The sequence below is a fragment of the Erinaceus europaeus genome, chromosome 11 (genome assembly GCF_950295315.1).
Source record: "Erinaceus europaeus chromosome 11, mEriEur2.1, whole genome shotgun sequence".
Classification (NCBI taxonomy): Eukaryota; Metazoa; Chordata; class Mammalia; order Eulipotyphla; family Erinaceidae; genus Erinaceus; species Erinaceus europaeus.
This window is the reverse complement of record NC_080172.1, coordinates 2796940-2814323: the sequence shown is the minus strand read 5'-3', so window position 1 is coordinate 2814323 and position 17384 is coordinate 2796940. Positions and strand designations below refer to the sequence as shown.

The 17384-nt window shown below is 45.9% G+C and overlaps 1 protein-coding gene and 1 long non-coding RNA gene across 2 annotated transcripts in view; one reads left to right on the top strand and one right to left on the bottom strand.

Moving 5' to 3' along the window:
- Positions 1–17384, bottom strand: part of IQGAP2 (IQ motif containing GTPase activating protein 2) — a 162097-nt gene that overhangs the window by 106522 nt on the left and 38191 nt on the right. Inside the window, exons 10-11 of the mRNA XM_007518536.3 lie at positions 10013–10137; positions 2068–2231 (exon numbers count right to left, since the gene is read on the bottom strand). Coding sequence (XP_007518598.2) covers positions 2068–2231; positions 10013–10137 — 289 coding nt within the window. The remainder of the gene's footprint in view (positions 1–2067; positions 2232–10012; positions 10138–17384) is intronic.
- On the top strand, positions 8192–10175 carry LOC132541288 (uncharacterized). Its single transcript, XR_009552441.1, has 2 exons — positions 8192–8347; positions 9865–10175. It is a non-coding gene; the product is annotated as an uncharacterized LOC132541288 (long non-coding RNA).

Below are 17384 nucleotides of genomic sequence, written 5' to 3'. Positions count from 1 at the left end.
CTCCCGCCCGACCCCCTATTAATACATATTTTTAACTGAAGGTTCGCTGCTCTCCTATATGGTGTCACTGGCACAGATGAAAACTGAAGGGGACTGTGAGGGGCCGGGTGGTGGTTGACCTGGCTGAGCACACGTTACCATGTGCTCCTGTCATCTGGACTTACCAAACCCACAAGGTGTTGTGTCTGTGTGTGGGGGAAGTTATTTAAGCGCGTGCCTGGCGGAAGTCACTCTCTGTCCCTGCTCTCCTTCTTCCCGGACCCCCATGCTGCTCCCCCCCTCCCCCTGGGCCTGAACACGTGTAGCGGAGTGCTGGTGACATGGACGCCTGGCTCCTGCCATGACTTTGCCCTTTTGCCTACTTTGCGGTTCTGAAATAACTGCAAAGTATGTTTAGACCCTAGGATAAAGCTGGTCGAAGCTTTTTATTTACTTTAATTTTATTTTTTTGTTAACCAGAGCACTGTTCAACTCTGGCTTATGGTGGTGCGAGGGATTGAACCTGGGACTTTGGAGCCTCAGGGATGAGAGTCTCTTTGCATCACCATTATGCTATCTCTCCCCCCCCCCCCACCTGCAGCTTTTTATTTTTCACTTACTACAGGTTTTGGTCTCCTGTTGTGATAAGCAAATACGGCAACAGTCTCTTTCCATCTGTTTCCATCGGGCCTGGGCTGATCACATTCTCAACAGCTTTGGACAACGTACTTCTTGGTTCTGTCATTCGCATGCAACTAGTGATGATTTGTAGGGTTGTCACGAAGTATGAGACTCCATGAGCTGACATGTGTAGAGTAGCTAATATCCTACCTCGCAAGTAGCAGGCACCCAGTGCAAATCTTTGGCTATTAAAGAGAACGGTCCTACTTCAGAACCCAGCAGAGGAAGTTCTTGGACTTGAAAGACCTACACAGAGGAGACACCTGCCCCGCTTGGGCCGGCCTTGCACCTGGGGCCAGGGCAGACACCAGTGGCTATCGGTCGTATTCTCAGGGGCCAGTTCATCCACGCCTCGGCACCCAGCTCAGTACTGTCGATATGGTGGCCGGCGTCTGTGGGAACCCTCAGAGCATGAGTACAAGTTGTGCGACACTCTCTGCCCTTCAAGAGGCTTCTGGTCAGGTCAGCTTCCTCCTGGGCCCCAGGTGAACCGCAGCGGCACTCACCTAGCACTGTGCTATCTACCTGTATTCTCCCACTTCCCCACCCACCTCGCAGCCCTTCCTGACCTTTCAGGTTCTGGTCTCTCTCCACATCAGCTTCTCTTAGAAGTCTAGGCCATAGGTGGGGGTATAGCATAATGGTTATGCAAAAAGACTTTCGTGTCTGAGGCTCTCAAGTCCCAGGTTCAATCCCCCACACTGCCATAAGCCAGGGGCAGTGCTCTGGTGAAAAAAAAAAAAAAAGAAAAAGAAAAAGAAAAAAAAAGAAGTCTTGGCCAGGACTATCCTGGTTTTGAATTACTTTACAAATGATTCATCTTGCTAGTCTATGACAGATGCCTTTTTACTCTGATCTAATCAGACACTATACGAGGTAACCCACCATTACAATAGGCTTTAGGGAGCCCTGAGGTTAAGGACAGAGAGCTTTCACATGCTAGGATGTGTCACCCCCACGCCTCTTCCCTGCCAGACACTGTGGACTGCACTACGCACACAGACAGTCTGTGCTCAGTACAAACCTGATGAGTTAGACTCTAGACAAGACTGGGAGCCAGGTGGTGGTGGCACACCTGGCTAAGCGCACACACTGCAGTGCGTGAGGATACAGGTTCAAGCCCTTGGCCCCCAACTGCAGCCAGAAAGCTTCATGAATGGTGAAGCAGGACTGCAGGTGTCTCTCTGTCTCTCTCTCCTCTCAATTTCCTCTTATCTAATCATAAATAAAAGTCAAGATTGAATTTCATTATCTCTGGAGATGGCTTCCCCTACATGTCTGACACCAGGGCAATGACACTGTGAGCTATTGTCTGCATTCAGTCCATTTCGAGAGCAAGACGCTTCTGAGTGGACATCCTCCCACCCAACCTGCGAATCAAAGAGGAGCAGTGACGCGGAGACTCACCGAGAGTTTCTGAGCCTTCACATGGTATAAGACATCCTGGTAGTGCTGCGCACACTCTGGGTCCACGTTGTGAAGTTTCGCATTAGGTAACATCAGCGTATCCAGAGTCTTTAGTGGGTTCCCTTCATCAATGGCTTCGTTGATGAACCCTGCAGCTACAATACCTACAAGGAAAAAAACAAAAAAAAAAAAAAAAAAAAAAGGAGGTTTTTCCCTTTAGGTCACAGTGCATTATAGATTCTTTTTTTAAAAAACTTAAAAAAATTCTTTAAAAAATATTTTATTGATTTATTAGAGACAGAGAGACATTGAGAGGAGAGGGAGAGGGAGAGGGAGAGGGAGAGGGAGAGGGAGAGAGGCAGACACCTATGGCCCTGCGTCAACACTCCTTTTCCCTCTGCAAGTGGGGACCAGGGGCTTGAACCTAGGTCCTTTCACACGGTAATGTGAGCGCCTAGCCAGGTGCGCCAACATCTGACACCCATTATAAATTTCTTTCTTTCTTTTTTTTTACACGCTGTCTCTCAAGTAATCCATCTTGAAATCAATGACATCAGACATTGCATTTTTAAAAACCTAAACATGCACAGCTGGTGCTGAGTAAGTGGACTGGAGCACTGAGAAGGTGCAGTTCATCTCTGAAGCTAAAGGATTTTTTTTTTTTCCTAATTTCTTTACTGGGGGATTAATGGTTTACAGTCGACAATAAAATACAACAGTTTGTACATGCATAACATTTCCACATAACAATACAACCCCCACCAGGTCCTCCTCCACCATCATGTTCCATTATAAATTTCTTAAAATCACAAAGTATGAATTAGAAAAGGGTATGGGGGATCCACATCCAGCAGCAACAACAACAAAACCCCCGCAAGAGTTAAAGAATAAATAAATACTGGGAGTCGGGTGGTAGCGCATCAGGTTAAGTGCAGGTGGCGCAAAGCACAAGGACCGGCTTAAGGATCCCGGTTCGAGCCCCCGGCTCCCCACCTGCAGGGGAGTCGCTTCACAGGCGGTGAAGCAGGTCTGCAGGTGTCTGTCTTTCTCTCCCCCTCTCTGTCTTCCCCTCCTCTCTCCATTTCTCTCTGTCCTATCTAACAACGACAGACATCATCAACAACAACAATAACTACAAGAATAAAAAAAAAAAAGGGCAACAAAAGGGAATAAATAAATATTTTAAAAAATGATTAAATACTGCCAGGGCTGTAGCATACGACATTCACATACAAAGACTCAGCCTCATCTTCACACACTGGCAATGCTCAGCTGGGGAACGGAACACAGCTGGGCACAAACGGCTGAATTTTCAGGAAGGGGCGAGGCTCCTGGTGGGAAGGAGGCAGGAGAAGAAACTCAAGAGAAGAGAGTCTGGGTTCCCGCCTCTCCAGCCCTGCCGCTCAGCTCACCAGAGACTTTACAACAGCACAAGCAGAGTGGAGGGAGAGTGTTCTCAGCAGAGGCTCTCATCCTCACACTGAGCAACATGAACAGATCCCTTTGCATAAACGGTGCTAACGCAGACACTGGGAAAAGGAAGAAATCCAAGCTCTATCACAAAACTAAAAGGAAAAGGGGCCGGGCGGTGGGTGGCGCACCTGGTTAAGTGCTCACATCACAGTGCTCAAAGGACCCAGATTCAAAGCCCCTGGTCCCCACCTGCAGGTGGAAAGTTTTACAAGTGGTGAAGCAGGGCTGCAGGTGTCTCTCTCCCTCTCTCCCCCTCCCCTCTCAATTTCTGTCTCTACCCAATAATAAAGATTAAAAAAGAAATAAGTAAGATATAAAAAAAAAATAAATAAAACCAAGGAAACATCTCCCACCTAAGGCAGGGGTGGGGTACGTGGCATCATGGCGATGCAAACAGACTCTCATGCTTGAGGCTCCTAGGTCCCAGGTTCAATCCCCCTCACCACCATAAACCAGAGCTGAGCAGTTCTCTGGCTCAAAATAAATAAATAAAACATAAAAAAAGAGAATTTCCACCTATGATACACTCTGGTTACAAATACATTACCATCACAAGAGATAAGCATCTCAAAATACATTTAACAAAAGAGGTATAAGAAATATATACACCACTGAACAAACTAAATCAAAGAAAAATCTCAGGGCAGGCACAGATAGCATCATGGTGATGCAAAGAGACTCTCCTGCCTGAGGCTCTAAAGTCCCTGGTTCAATCCCCAGCACCACCATAAGCCAGAGCTGAGCAGGGCTCTGGTAAAAAGAAAAGAAAGGGGGATAAAAAGAAACATCCCATATTCCTGAACTTTAAGACTTATTATTTTAAGATTTAATATTATTAAGATGAAAATATTTCTGCAATTGATCACAGATTCAGTGTAGACCCTCTGAAAAACAAAGCTATTTTAAAATAGCAACGAGCAAAATGATTCTAAAATGCATATAGAAATGCAAAGGAGGGCTGGGAAGATAGCACAGTGGTTATGCAAAAAGCTTTTCAAGTTTGAGGCACCAAAGGTCCCAAGTTCAATCCTCAACACCACCAAAAACCAGAGCTGAGCAGTGCTCTGACAGAGGAAGAGGAAGAGGAAGGAGAAGGAGGAGGAGGAGGAGGAGGAGGAGAAGAAGAAGAAAAAAAAGGAGGAGGAGGAGGAGGAGGAGAAGGAGAAGAAGAAGAAAAAAAGGAGGAGGAGGAGGAGGAGGAGGAGGGGGAGAAGAAGAAGAAGAAGAAGAAGAAGAAGAAGAAGAAGAAGAAGAAGAAGAAGAAGAAGAGGAAAACAAAGGAGAGGAATGTTATGCAGGTACAAACTATTGTATTCACAGTCAAATGTAAAACATTAATTCCCCAATAAAGAAATTTTAAAAAAAGGAGGTGGAGGAGGAGGAGGAGAAGGAGGAGAAGGAGAAGGAGAAGGAGAAGGAGAAGGAGAAGGAGAAGGAGAAGGAGAAGGAGAAGAAGAAGAAGAAGGGGAGGAGGAGGAGGAAGAGGAGAAGAAAAAGCAAAAGCCGGGCAGTGGTGCATCTGGTTGATTCCACGTTACCATGAGCAAGGACCTAGGTTTAAGCCCCTGGTCCCTGCAGGGGGAAAGCTTCACGAGTGGTGAAGCAGGGCTGCGGGTATCTCTCTGTCTCTCTCCATTTCTACCCCATCCCCTCTAAATTTCTCTCTGTCCTATCAAACTCAATGAGTAAAGTGTAAAAAAAAATAGAAATGCAGAGGAATGGCCAAATGTGCTGAGAATGGAAGAACAAATTTGAAGGACTCTTCAATTTTGAAACTTTTGCAGTATAATAATTTATCCCTACTGCAGCATGCACTAGCGTGAGGATAAGCACACAGATTAATGAAATAGGATTCAGAAGTCCAGAAACAAACCCGTATAGGGCTTATTTATTCTCGGAGAGAGGAAACAGACCACCCCAAATATGCTTCCCTTGAAAAGAAATTAAAGTTTGCATTGAAATGATACATTTGAGACCAAGATGAAGAAGACCGTCAGCTCATCATGAAATCACTTGCACCTGCAGGCTCCAGCAGTGACGAGAAAGAAGGCAGGACAAAGAGAGGCTGAGCCGGTGGGCAGCAGCCCCAACCACCTACAGGTGGAACCTACAGGTGGGCCAAGGATTTCAGACGGCCTAGAGGAAGAAACTCCATCCCTTCACATGAGGACAAGGAACATTTGTTTGGTTCCTTGCCAGGCCAGCCCCATGCTGGAGATGTGCTACCGTCTGCCATTCCAATATGCGCTCCTTATACCACAGGCCAAGCTACAGACACAACGTGAGACCAACTCCTGGCGTTCAGAGAAAGGTAGCAGCTGCCAGAACGGCTTTAAGTAGCTTCGTGCATCTCAAAGAAACAATAGCTGGAGAACAAGATTTATTTCTCAGCGTCAAGGACACGGATTGGTCAAGGAATGTGCCGGGCGGAGTGAAGGCATCGGCCCCCCGACCTTCCGAACCTAAGCAAGAAAAGAGCGGAAAGGAAATACACAAACACGTCACAAGAGCTGATGGTTTAGCCTTTTGGAAGTTCAGAGACGAAAACCCCATAGAAATAAGTATTTAAATTAGCCACAGGTGGCAGGACATCGTAAGTAGGCAGCAAAGAAATCAGCCTGGTCAGGGCAGAAGCACAGCTCACCAGGTAGGACCTGTGCTCCTTGGCAAGTGTGCAGCTCGGACCGGAGTCCTGGCAGCTCTGCCTCTCTCTGCATGATGAAAACTGGCCCCACGTGGCGGGCCATGGGCAAGACTCAGGGTCCAAGGACCATAAGAATGAACACGCGTGCACGCTCGTGAGACTCTGAATGCTCAGGGGCGGCTGGTCAGAACCACGAGTTCTTTGTACAGTCACAGCTAGTAAAATAGCACTTGCAGTCGCGATGCGTAGCTTTGCCAAAGGAAGACTAAGTAAGACCGTCAGCCAGCCTTCTACAAACATCTCAGAAGTGAGAATCTAAGGCCCAGGGACAAAACAGCAACACTGTGGTCCAGGAGGTGGTGCAGTGGATATAGTGCTGGACTCTCAAACATGAGGTCCCACGTTGGATCCCCGGCAGCACTTGCACCAGTGCTAGTCTAGTTCTTTCTCATTAATAAGATATTTTTTAAAAAACATAGCACAGAAGCCAAAAGATGAAATCTAAAATGTTTTTGAAACTTTAGAAAGAGGGATCTAGCTGGAAGTCACGTTTCAATATCATCTTACTACTTCTTCTTCTTCTAGCGTTTGCCCTTCTTCCGTAGCCAGTCAACAGCGTCAGGTTGAGCCTGAAACTCTAGGGAGTCAGGCGGTAGCGCAGCAGGTTAAGCGCAGGTGGCGCGAAGCACAAGGATTGGCACAAGGATCCCGGTTCGAGCCCCCGGCTCCCCACCTGCAGGGGAGTCGCTTCACAGGTGGTGAAGCAGGTCTGCAGGTGTCTGTCTTTCTCTCCCCCTCTCTGTCTTCCTCTCCTCTCTCCACTTCTCTCTGTCCTATGCAACAACAATGACATCAATAACTACAACAATAAAACAGCAAGGGCAACAAAAGGGAAAATAATAAATATTTTAAAAAATAAACTCATATGGTAGTATGCTGTATGTGTGTAGACGTGTAATATATATATTAACAGAGGGTTGTTGCTTCCATACCAGGTTACTGCTGGTGGATAACAGCTAATAAGATCACTAATAAACATTTACAACTGGGTGAGGGTAAAGAGCATAATGGTTATGCAAAGAGATTCTCCTGCCTGAGGCTCCGAAGTTCCAGGTTCATCCCCCACACCACCATTAGCCAGAAATGAGCAGGGCTCTGGTGTTAAAAAATAAAAAAATAAACATTCACAACCAAAAAGCTTAAAAAATAAACATTCTTCATGTCAAACTTAGTTTTCACCTGTGAGTGACTTTTCACCAACCACAAGGTACTTTATACGTGATACACTATGATACAGATACGCACTTCTAATTTTAAGAAATATTTCCATCTTGATACGTACTTCTACACTTGATCTTAGCCAAAAGGCCGAGAAGCTATGTGATACGTACTTCTAATTTTAAGAAATATTTCCATCTTGATACGCACTTCTAATTTTAAGAAATATTTCTATCTTGATACGTACTTCTAATTTTAAGAAATATTTCCATCTTGACCTTCAGACTAAGGTAGACTGTTAAGTATCTCTTGGATAGAAGATCCCATAAACACCTTTCAACAGATGACTACCATGCTAAAAAATTTAATAATCTATCTGTAGGAGGAATGGAACAAACTAAAACACCATGAAATGATTCCAGATGATAATACTTCAACATATCGGAAGTAAAGCAAAATACTTTTCCAGCATGCAAGTTATATTATCTCGAAACTTCGGCAAAGTCTCCACACCATCTCCATACAAGTTCCTACTTCGCTCTGCAGGAGTTGTAACTGGAGAACATGATGTGTTCCCTGAACACCTCTTTGGGAAACATTTGTTCTGAACACGTTAAACACCCTTTCCCGAAGCAGTTCTAACAGAAGCACATCGGAGAGAGAGAACGTGCATCCCTAAGGGCTGATCACCTGGGAGTGCATGCATTCTGGCTGGTTTGACTGAAATGATCACCTGCTTAAGGTTTTGTCTGGCGTGTTTCTAAGAACACACCTGCTGAGGTCATAGTAAGTGACCTCATAGGAGCTCAGAGATCTACCCAGAAACCCTCTGGGTGACATGTGTCCCCACTTATTCTGGGAAGAAGGAATCCCGCAAGAGGCAACAGCGTTCTGACTTGGTCCGTTTCTTCCGGTGTTACTACTGCACTGCAGTCTAGCGACAGTGTAAGTATCCTGCTATACATTTTTTTAAAGTTGTTATCCATTTACTAATTTATGAAGAATGATAGGAAGAGTGAAAGAACCAGACATCACTCTGGTACATGTGCTGCCGGGGACTGAACTCGGGTCCTCATGCTTGAGGTTCCAGTGCTTTATCCACTGTGCCACCTCGCGGACCACCAGTGCCATGTTTTTTCTATTCTATTCTTTTCTTTTCTTTTCTCTTCTTTTTTCCCTTCCCTTCCCTTCCCTTCCCTTCCCTTCCCTTCCCTTCCCTTCCCTTCCCTTCCCTTCCTTCCCTTCCCTCCTTCCCTTCCCTTCCCTTCCCTTCCCTTCCCTTCCCTTCCCTTCCCTTCCCTTCCCTTCCCTTCCCTTCCCTTCCTTCCCTTCCCTCCTTCCCTTCCCTTCCCTTCCCTTCCCTTCCCTTCCCTTCCCTTCCCTTCCCTTCCCTTCCCTTCCCTTCCCTCCTTCCCTTCCCTTCCCTTCCCTCCCCTCCCCTTCCTTCCCTTCCCCTCCCCTCCCTTCCCCTCCCTTCCCTTCCCCTCCCTTTCCTTCCCTTTCCCTTCCCTTCCCTTCCCTTCCCTTCCCTCCTTCCCTTCCCTTCCCTTCCCTTCCCTTCCCTTCCCTTCCCTTCCCTTCCCTTCCCCTCCCTTCCCTTCCCCTCCCTTTCCTTCCCCTTCCCTTCCCTTCCTCTCTCCTTCCTTCCCTTCCCTTCCCTTCCCTTCCCTTCCCTTCCCTTCCCTTCCCTTCCCTTCCCTTTCCTTTCCTTTTCTCTTCTTTTTTCTTTTTCTTTTTTTTTAACCAGAGCACTGCTCAGCTCTGGCTTATGGTGGTGTGGGGGACTGAACTTGGGGCTTTGAAGCCTCAGGCATGAGAGCCTCTTTGCATAACCATGATGCTATTTACTTCACCTTTCCCCCTGCAGGTGGGGACCAGGGACTTGAACCTGGATTCTTGCGCACTGTAACATATGCATTCAACCAGGTGCACCACCACCTGGCCCCATGCCGTATTTTTAATGCAGTTTTTCCAAGCAAGTACCTAATCAATATCAAGTCTGATATTTGAACAGCTTTTAAGAAATAAGCTTTTGATGAAACAACAAAACAGAAAACTGAGAAATTAAATGTTGGGCACGTCTTCCCCCCAAACTATAGCCAGGAAACATTAACCTTTGAAATAAACTGCTCTGTTATGACATGGCCCTTCAGATTCAGTCGCCCAAAGCACATGGCACTGGCTGAGTGACACGTCCTCTGGGGAGTCTGTGTACATTTCTAGGTAAGCATAGGCCTTACCAAGCCAAAAGTACCTCTGCTTGCAAATGACATCCACCCATGAGAACCCATCTTTTTGAGACATACGAATGTTGTTATTATTGTTGTTACTATTAGTATTATTTTGGCAGTGACAAAATAAACCCCCTCCTTTAAACAATGTTAACAGTGTGAGATCATTTTTAACAGCTGCATAGTATTCACTGTGGATATACACCACAACTTTCTTTGCCACTGATCCAGAAAGAGAAGGACGAACAGCGGATAACATCCTACTCAGAGACAGAAATCAAGAAGCAAGGACAGGAAGAGAAAACATCATGGTGAGACTTGGACCAGGTCTTTCTCCCCAGCAAGGGGCTCTGGGGAAGGAGAAGTACTCCGTACTTACGGTCATTTTCTTCTTGAATTTGAAGATTAACCATATCAACACAATTCTGAATTTCATTCCAGCTTAAGCTATCTTGTCCCTGTGATGAGGCTTCCAGTTTAACAGAGAGTAGTGCATTTGCATAACTGTGGAAGAGATTTAAAAAATAGTTTGATACCAATCACACATTCGTTGTTTGTCATCTCTTAACTGGACCTGCGGCTGACTGTAAATGTCACCATGTCACCCACGGTCATCCTCTCGTGTCCTTAGCTAGTTCTCTTGTTACTTCCTAAACCCAAGACTTTTATTTTGCTTGCTAGAGCACTGTTCAGCTCTGGCTTATGGAGATGTGGGGGATTTGAACCTGGAACTGCTGGTGTCTCAGGCATGAAAATCTTTTTTTTTTCTTTTTAAAGATTTTATTTATTTATTAATGAGAAAGATAGGAGGGGAGAGAGAAAGAACCAGACATCACTCTGGTCCACGTGCTGCTGGGGACTGAACTCAGAATCTCATGTTTGAGACAAGGCTGATGCTTCATCCACTGCGCCACCTCCCGGACCACCATGAAAATCTTTTGTGTAACCACTGTACTGTCTCTCCTACTCACCCCAAAAACAAGATTTTATTATTATTATTATTATTTTTTTTACTTTTTCTTTTTCCAGCTTTTTGTCTGGGCTGAAATGACCATCTAGTTTCTGTGGTGATTTGGATGAGAGGAATTTATTTATTTAATTTCTTTATTGGGGGATTGATGCTTTACATTCAACAGTAAATACAATAGTTTGCACATGCATAACATTCCCCAGTTTCCCCCATAACAATACAACTCCCACTAGGTCCTCTCTCATCCTTTTTTGGGCCTGTATTCTCCCCACCCACCCACCCCAGAGTCTTTTACTTTGGTGCCATACGCCAACTCCAGAAAAACCAAGATTTTAAAGATCTCTTCTCCTGTTACACTACCACAGCTGCGTTTCTTTAAGGTCTAACATGCCCATGAATGAATCACATGAAAAGCAAATGTTGTTTTCTTGCTTAGTAACATATGTCTTCCTTGTATGATGCGCTCTTGAATTGGTACAGAAAATTAATTGAGCCAGAATGCCCCAAAATTCCTCCTCTGCCGTTCACGTCTCCTAAAGCTTAAGTCATTACACAAAGGCCTCTCTTTTGTGTTAGCTCGCTGCCACCACCTTCCTAAGCCTCATCCACCCTTGATCTGGGACCCAGGCCCTATTATCATCCTCTAGAAATCAGAGTCTGCCTTTCTGGTTATTTCTCTTTTCTGGAGAAGTTCTTGGGAGAATATTTTCAATACATGTTCAGGGTTACTGTTTCTCAATGATTAATTTTCCTACTTGTGAATCACAGAGGTGGCAGGGGTCAGGAGGTGACACACATGGTTGAACTCACACATTGCCATGTGCAAGCCCTCGTTCCTGACCTGCAGGGGGAACGCTTGGCAGGCAGCGAAGCAGGTCTGCAAGTGTCTTTCTCTCTGCCTTTCTACCACCTCCTGCCCTCTCATTTTCTCTGTCTTATCAAATGAAGTGGAAAAAAAAAAAAGAAAAAAAATGTCCACCAGGAGCAGTGGGTTTGTAGGGCTGGTACCAAGCTGAAGTGAAAATCTTGGTGGTGGTAATAATAATAATAATAATAATATTGGGGAGGCTTGGTGGTGGGACACCTGGTTGAGTGCATGTTACAGTGTGCAAGGAACCGGGTTCAAACCCCCAGTCCCCACCTGCAGGGGGAAAGCTTCACAAGTGGTGAAGCAGGGCTGCAGGTGTCTCTCTGTCTCTCACCCTCTCTATCTCCTTCCTCCTCTCAATTCCTGGATGTCTCTATCCAATAAATAAAGATAATTAAAAAAATTTTTTTTTAAAATTGGAGCTGGGTGGCGGCTCACTTGGTTGAGCACACACATTGCAGTGCACAAGGACCCAGGTTCGAGGCCCCAGTCCCCACCTGCAGAGGGAGAGCTTTACAAGTGGTGGAGCAGGGCTGCAGGTGTCTGTCTCTCTTCCTATCTCCCCTCCACTCTCAATATCTGTCTGTCTGTATCCAATGAATCTTTGTCTTATTTCTCCCTACAGCTCTCAGAGTTCTTGTTACTTTTATAGTGAACAAACTAATAAAATTAATTTTCAGAAAGAAATGACAAATTCTGAGACTAACAGCCCAATCTTGTGTAAAATGTGTTGCTGGTACAACAGAAATATTAGAATGGACGAGATTTAAGGACCTTTCAGTCAAGTGGATAAGAAGACAGAAAAGAAAAAAAAAAAAAGGCATGTAATCAGGATTTGGAAAAAGACCTTAAAATAAAGACAGCTCCTAAAGGTAGAAATAATGGAATTCTAAGGAAAGACATTCTTGGTGATGGAGAATCTGTCCTGGAATAAGCACCACAAGCACTGAGTCTTCAAAGCTCTTCTGAGATGCAGGCCAGACAATCTATATTTATTGATTATTGCACAGAGACAGAGAGAAATTGAGAGGGGGAGACACAGAGACACCTGCAGCCCTGCTTCACCATTCATGAAGCTTTCCCCCTGCAGGTGGGGGGGCCAGGGGCTTGAACCCACGTCCTTGCACATGGTAGCGTGTGTGCTTAACCAGGTGCGCCACCAGCTGGCCTGTATTTTAATATATTTTTTAAAGTTTTTTTTTAATTATTTATTTATTGGATAGAGACAGCCAGAAATTGAAAGGGACGGGTGGGGGGGGTGTCAGAGAGGGAGAGAGACAGAGAGACACCTGCAGCACTGCTTCACCACTCATGAAGCTTTCCCCCTGCAGGTGGAGACGGGGGGCTTGAACCTGGGTCCTTGCATATTGTCAAATGAGCATTCCATCAGGTGCACTACCTATTTGATATTTATAGTCTATAAATGGTGAGAACAGAGCTCGGCCAGAAAGAGTTATGGTTCTAAGGCTTTCCTCCTGTAAGCACACCGTGCTGGTGTCAGAGGTGCTGAGGTGAGCAAGCTGGAGAGAAGCAAAGGGCGTGTGCCCTGTGGTGCGCGGGGCTGAGAGCCCACCCTGCCCGGCAGAGACGGGGTGACAGACCACATCGCCTGTAGTGAGAGGTCCCTGCAGAGGGACAGACAGACCAGAGCATGCACAGCGTATTTGGATCCAGTTTCACTATACTGCAAAATCCCAGGTGGGATGCAGCAGAAAATAACATGTTTAGAGTGTGGCGGCCTGTTCTTAATTCTGGTGAGAACAATCAAATTGAAGAGCATTATAAACACAGCTACATCTGAGAACAATTAATCCAGGAACAGTTTATGCCTGGAGCCAATGCCAATTTTACATTGCTTTTGTGAGAACTGGAAGGAAAAAAAGATTTCAGGAAAAATGGTCCCATAGAAAGAAGTTATTTTTAAAAAATAATTTATTTTCTTTTTTAAAAATTATTTTTATTTGTTTATTGGATAGAGACTGCCAGACATGGAGAGGGAAGGGGGTGATGGAGGGAGAAAGAGACCTGTAACACTGCTTCACCACTCACAAAGCTTTCCCCCTGCAGGTGGGGACCGGGGCTTGAACCCAGATCCTTGCACATTATAATATGTGCACTCAACCAGGTGCACCACCACCTAGCCCCAAGAAGCACTTTTTAAAGTGTTCAACAAGGGCCAGGCGGTGGCACACCTGGTTCAGTGCACACATCACAGTGCGCAAGGACCCAGGTTCAAGCCCCTGGTTCCCACCTGCAGGGGGGAAAGCTTCATAAGTAGTGAAGCAGGGCTGCAGGTGTCTCTGTCTCCTCTACCCCTCTCAATTTCTCTGTCTCTATCCACTAATAAATAAATCAGTTAGGGAGTCGGGCGGTAGCACAGTGGGTTAAGCGCAAGTGGAGAAAAGCGCAAGGACCAGCGTAAGGATCCCGGTTCGAGCCCCCGGCTCCCCATATGCAGGGGAGTCGCTTCACAAGTGGTGAAGCAGGTCTGCAGGTGTCTATCTTTCTCTCCCCGTTTCTGTCTTCCCCTCCTCTCTCCATTTCTCTCTGTCCTATCCAACATCAATGACATCAATCATAACTACAACAATAAAAAAAAAAAAAACAAGAGCAACAAAAGGGAAAAAATAATAAATAGAAAATCAATTAATTAAAAAAGAGCTCATCAGGGTGGTCCTGCCTAGTACCTCTGTGCTGTAAAAATTACAGGCAGAACTCCAGACAGAACTTGGGTTTGTCTGAAATCTGACTGACTGAGTACGGGCTTCCAAGACCAGCTGAAGAGCTGGCACTCTGCAGCCGCAGAGGAGGAGGCTCACTGGAACCACACAGGACTTGCATGTGTGAGCTTCCACATCTAATCCCTGGCACGGCACATGCTTGCAGGAATGCTCTGGTTCCCTCTCTCAGATAGTCAGACAGAATTCTTCTGCATTCAAAAAGAAAAGCTGATAGGCTTTTGTCCTTTTCTGCCTCTGCCCGCAGTGGCTGTTCCTGTCTCCTCGGACCCTCCGACTGCTCAACGCTGGTGAACTAAGTTCAGCTGACAGAAAGTCAAGGCTGTGTTATTCAGGCTCCATACAAGTGCCAGGCTACAAATTGGAGGGCCCTGGAATGACATGTTGGTTCAGGGTTATCTGAGTGTCCCAGAATAAGCTTAAAATCAAACTAGACTTTAATTATCTTTATTTATTGGTAGAGACAGCCAGAAATTGAAAGGGTTAGGGGGTTAGGGTTCGGGTTATAGGGTGAGAGGGAGAGAGAGAGAGAGAGAGACCTGCAACACTGCTTCACTACTCACAAAGCTTTCCCTCTGCCGGTGGGAACCAGGGGTTTGAACCCCAGTCCTTGCACATTGTGACGTGTGCTCAACCAGGTGTACCACCACCCGGCCCTAACTGTATTACTTTAAAGTGTCTATTCAAGGATCTGGTTAAGTGCACACATTACAGTGCACAAGAACCTGGGCTCAAGACCCCGGTCGCTACCTGCAGGTATCTGTCTCTCTCTTCCCCTCCCATTTGGATTTCTGTGTCTGTATCTAACAAATAAAAAAATTAATATAAAATAAAACGTCTGTTCATTGTGTGTGAGAGAAGAAGGATGTGAGAGCGGCCGAGTGCTGTTGGGCTCTGGCAGGAAGGTGACGCAGGCGATTAAACCTTTGTCTCTGGGCCTCAGGCTTCTCATGCTAGAAGCCATCTCCCCAGCCCGAAAAGCAGACTTTAAAAAGCTTATCAAACCAGACTTCCTGAGCAGACGATCCCACCATTGTGTCCTGGAGCTCCACTTCCCCAGAATCCTACCCCACTAGGGAAAGAGAGAGGCAGGCTGGGAGTATGGATCCACCTGTCAACACCCATGTTCAGTGGGGAAGCAATTACAGAAGCCAGACCTTCCACCTTCTGCATCCCATAATGACCCTGGGTCCATACTCCCAGAGGGATAAAGAACAGGAAAGCTATCAGGGGAGGGGATGGGATACGGAGTTCTGGTGGTGGGAATTGTGTGGAGTTGTACCCCTCCTACCCTATTGTTTTTGTCAGTGTTTCCTTTTTATAAATAATTTTTTTTTAAAAAAAAAAGCTTATTAAAGCCAAAATTCTAAAACTCCCTCATAGGTAACACTTGAACTTTGATCATGGATTTATTTATTTTATCAGAGCACAGCTCAGCTCTGGCTTATATTGGTGCGGGGGGGGGGGGGGATTGAACCCAGGACACTGGAGCCTTAGGTGTGAGAGTCTCTTTGCAAAACCATTATGCTGTCTCCCCTGCCCACACTTGGACTTTGAAACTGTATTTGTGAGCACCTATAAAAACTGTGAAGCCACAGGTCCAAAGGTGGCTCTCTCTCTCTCTCTCTCTCTCTCTGCACTCTTTTTAAACTTTGTTAATTTTAACCAGAGCCCTGCTCAGCTCTGGTTTATGGTGGTGCAGAGGACTGAACCTGGGACTCTGCAGCCTCAGGCCTGAGTCTGTTTGCATCATCATTGAACTATCTACCCCTATGGATCATTTCCTTAATGGGTATTTGTGAATGGAGGTCCTGCGAGGAGAGGACTTTTGACTCATTGTACGTGACTGGAAGGGGGTGGGAATTATCTGGACGGCAGTAGTTATGGAAGCTAAATCTGTAGGGCTTGGGGGAGAGCATAATGGTTATGCAAAGAGATGCATGCCTGAGGCTCTAAAGTCCAGGGTTCAATCCTCAGCACCACCAGAAGCCAGAGCTGAGTAGTATTAATGGAAAAAAAAATGTGGGAAGATCTTGACAATTATTTCTGTGAGAGTCCCCATTATGCATCTTAACGGAAGGACTATTCTGTCTTATACTCAAGCACTAAAAGAATAGGATCAGGGGGCCAGGCAGTGGCACACCTGGTTGAGCACACTTTACAGTGCTCAAGGACCGAGGTTCGAGCCCCCAGTCCCCATTCGCAGGGGGGAAGCTTCACATGTGGTGAAGCAGGGCTGCAGGTGTCTGTCTTGTCTCTGTCACTCACTATCTCCCCCTCCGCTGCTTTCAATTTCTCTGTCTCTATCCAATAAAAAATAAGTAAAACTTCTTTTAAAAAAGCATACAATCAGGCAGAATAAAGGAGGGGTCAGAGCAATGGTTCAGCTGGGAGCGCATGGGACTGTCTGAGGCTTCTGGCTCAATATCTGGCACTGCCCATGCATAAGAATTAAATGATGTCTCAAACATATGCTTATGTTTATACCCACCTCTGTGTATATACGTGTTTATGTATGCATATGAAAAAGAGGAATCCAGGGAGGCGGGCGGCAGCGCAGGTGGCACAAAGCGCAGGGACCGGCGTAAGGATCCTGGTTCGAGCCCCCGGCTCCCCACCTGCAGGGGAGTCGCTTCACAGGCGGTGAAGCAGGTCTGCAGGTGTCTGTCTTTCTCTCCCCCTCTCTGTCTTCCCCTCCTCTCTCCATTTCTCTCTGTCCTATCCAACAAAGACAACAATAATAACAACAATAATAAGTACAACAAGGGCAGCAAAAGGGAATAAATAAATATTAAAAAAAAAAAGAGGAAGCCAGGAATTGAACCCAGAGACATCCCAGCACTGAGCTGAAGCATTAAAAATGAAAAAAAGAAGAAAAAAAAAGGACTAAAAAGATATAGGGAGAACATGCCTGGGTGGTGGCACACCTGGTTAAGTGCCCACATTACAGCGAGCAAGGACCTGGGTTCAAGCCCCTGGTCCCCACCTGCAGGGAGAAAGCTTCACGAGTGGTGCAACAGGGCTGCAGGTGTCTCTCTGTCTCTCTCTCTCTAGTTCCTCCTTTCTCTTTCAATTTCTTTATGCCTCGACCCAATAATAAATAAAGATTCAAAAGTACCAGCTTCTTCAAGACTAAAAAAGACTACTTTAGTCATTGCTTACCTAGGAAAGTGAT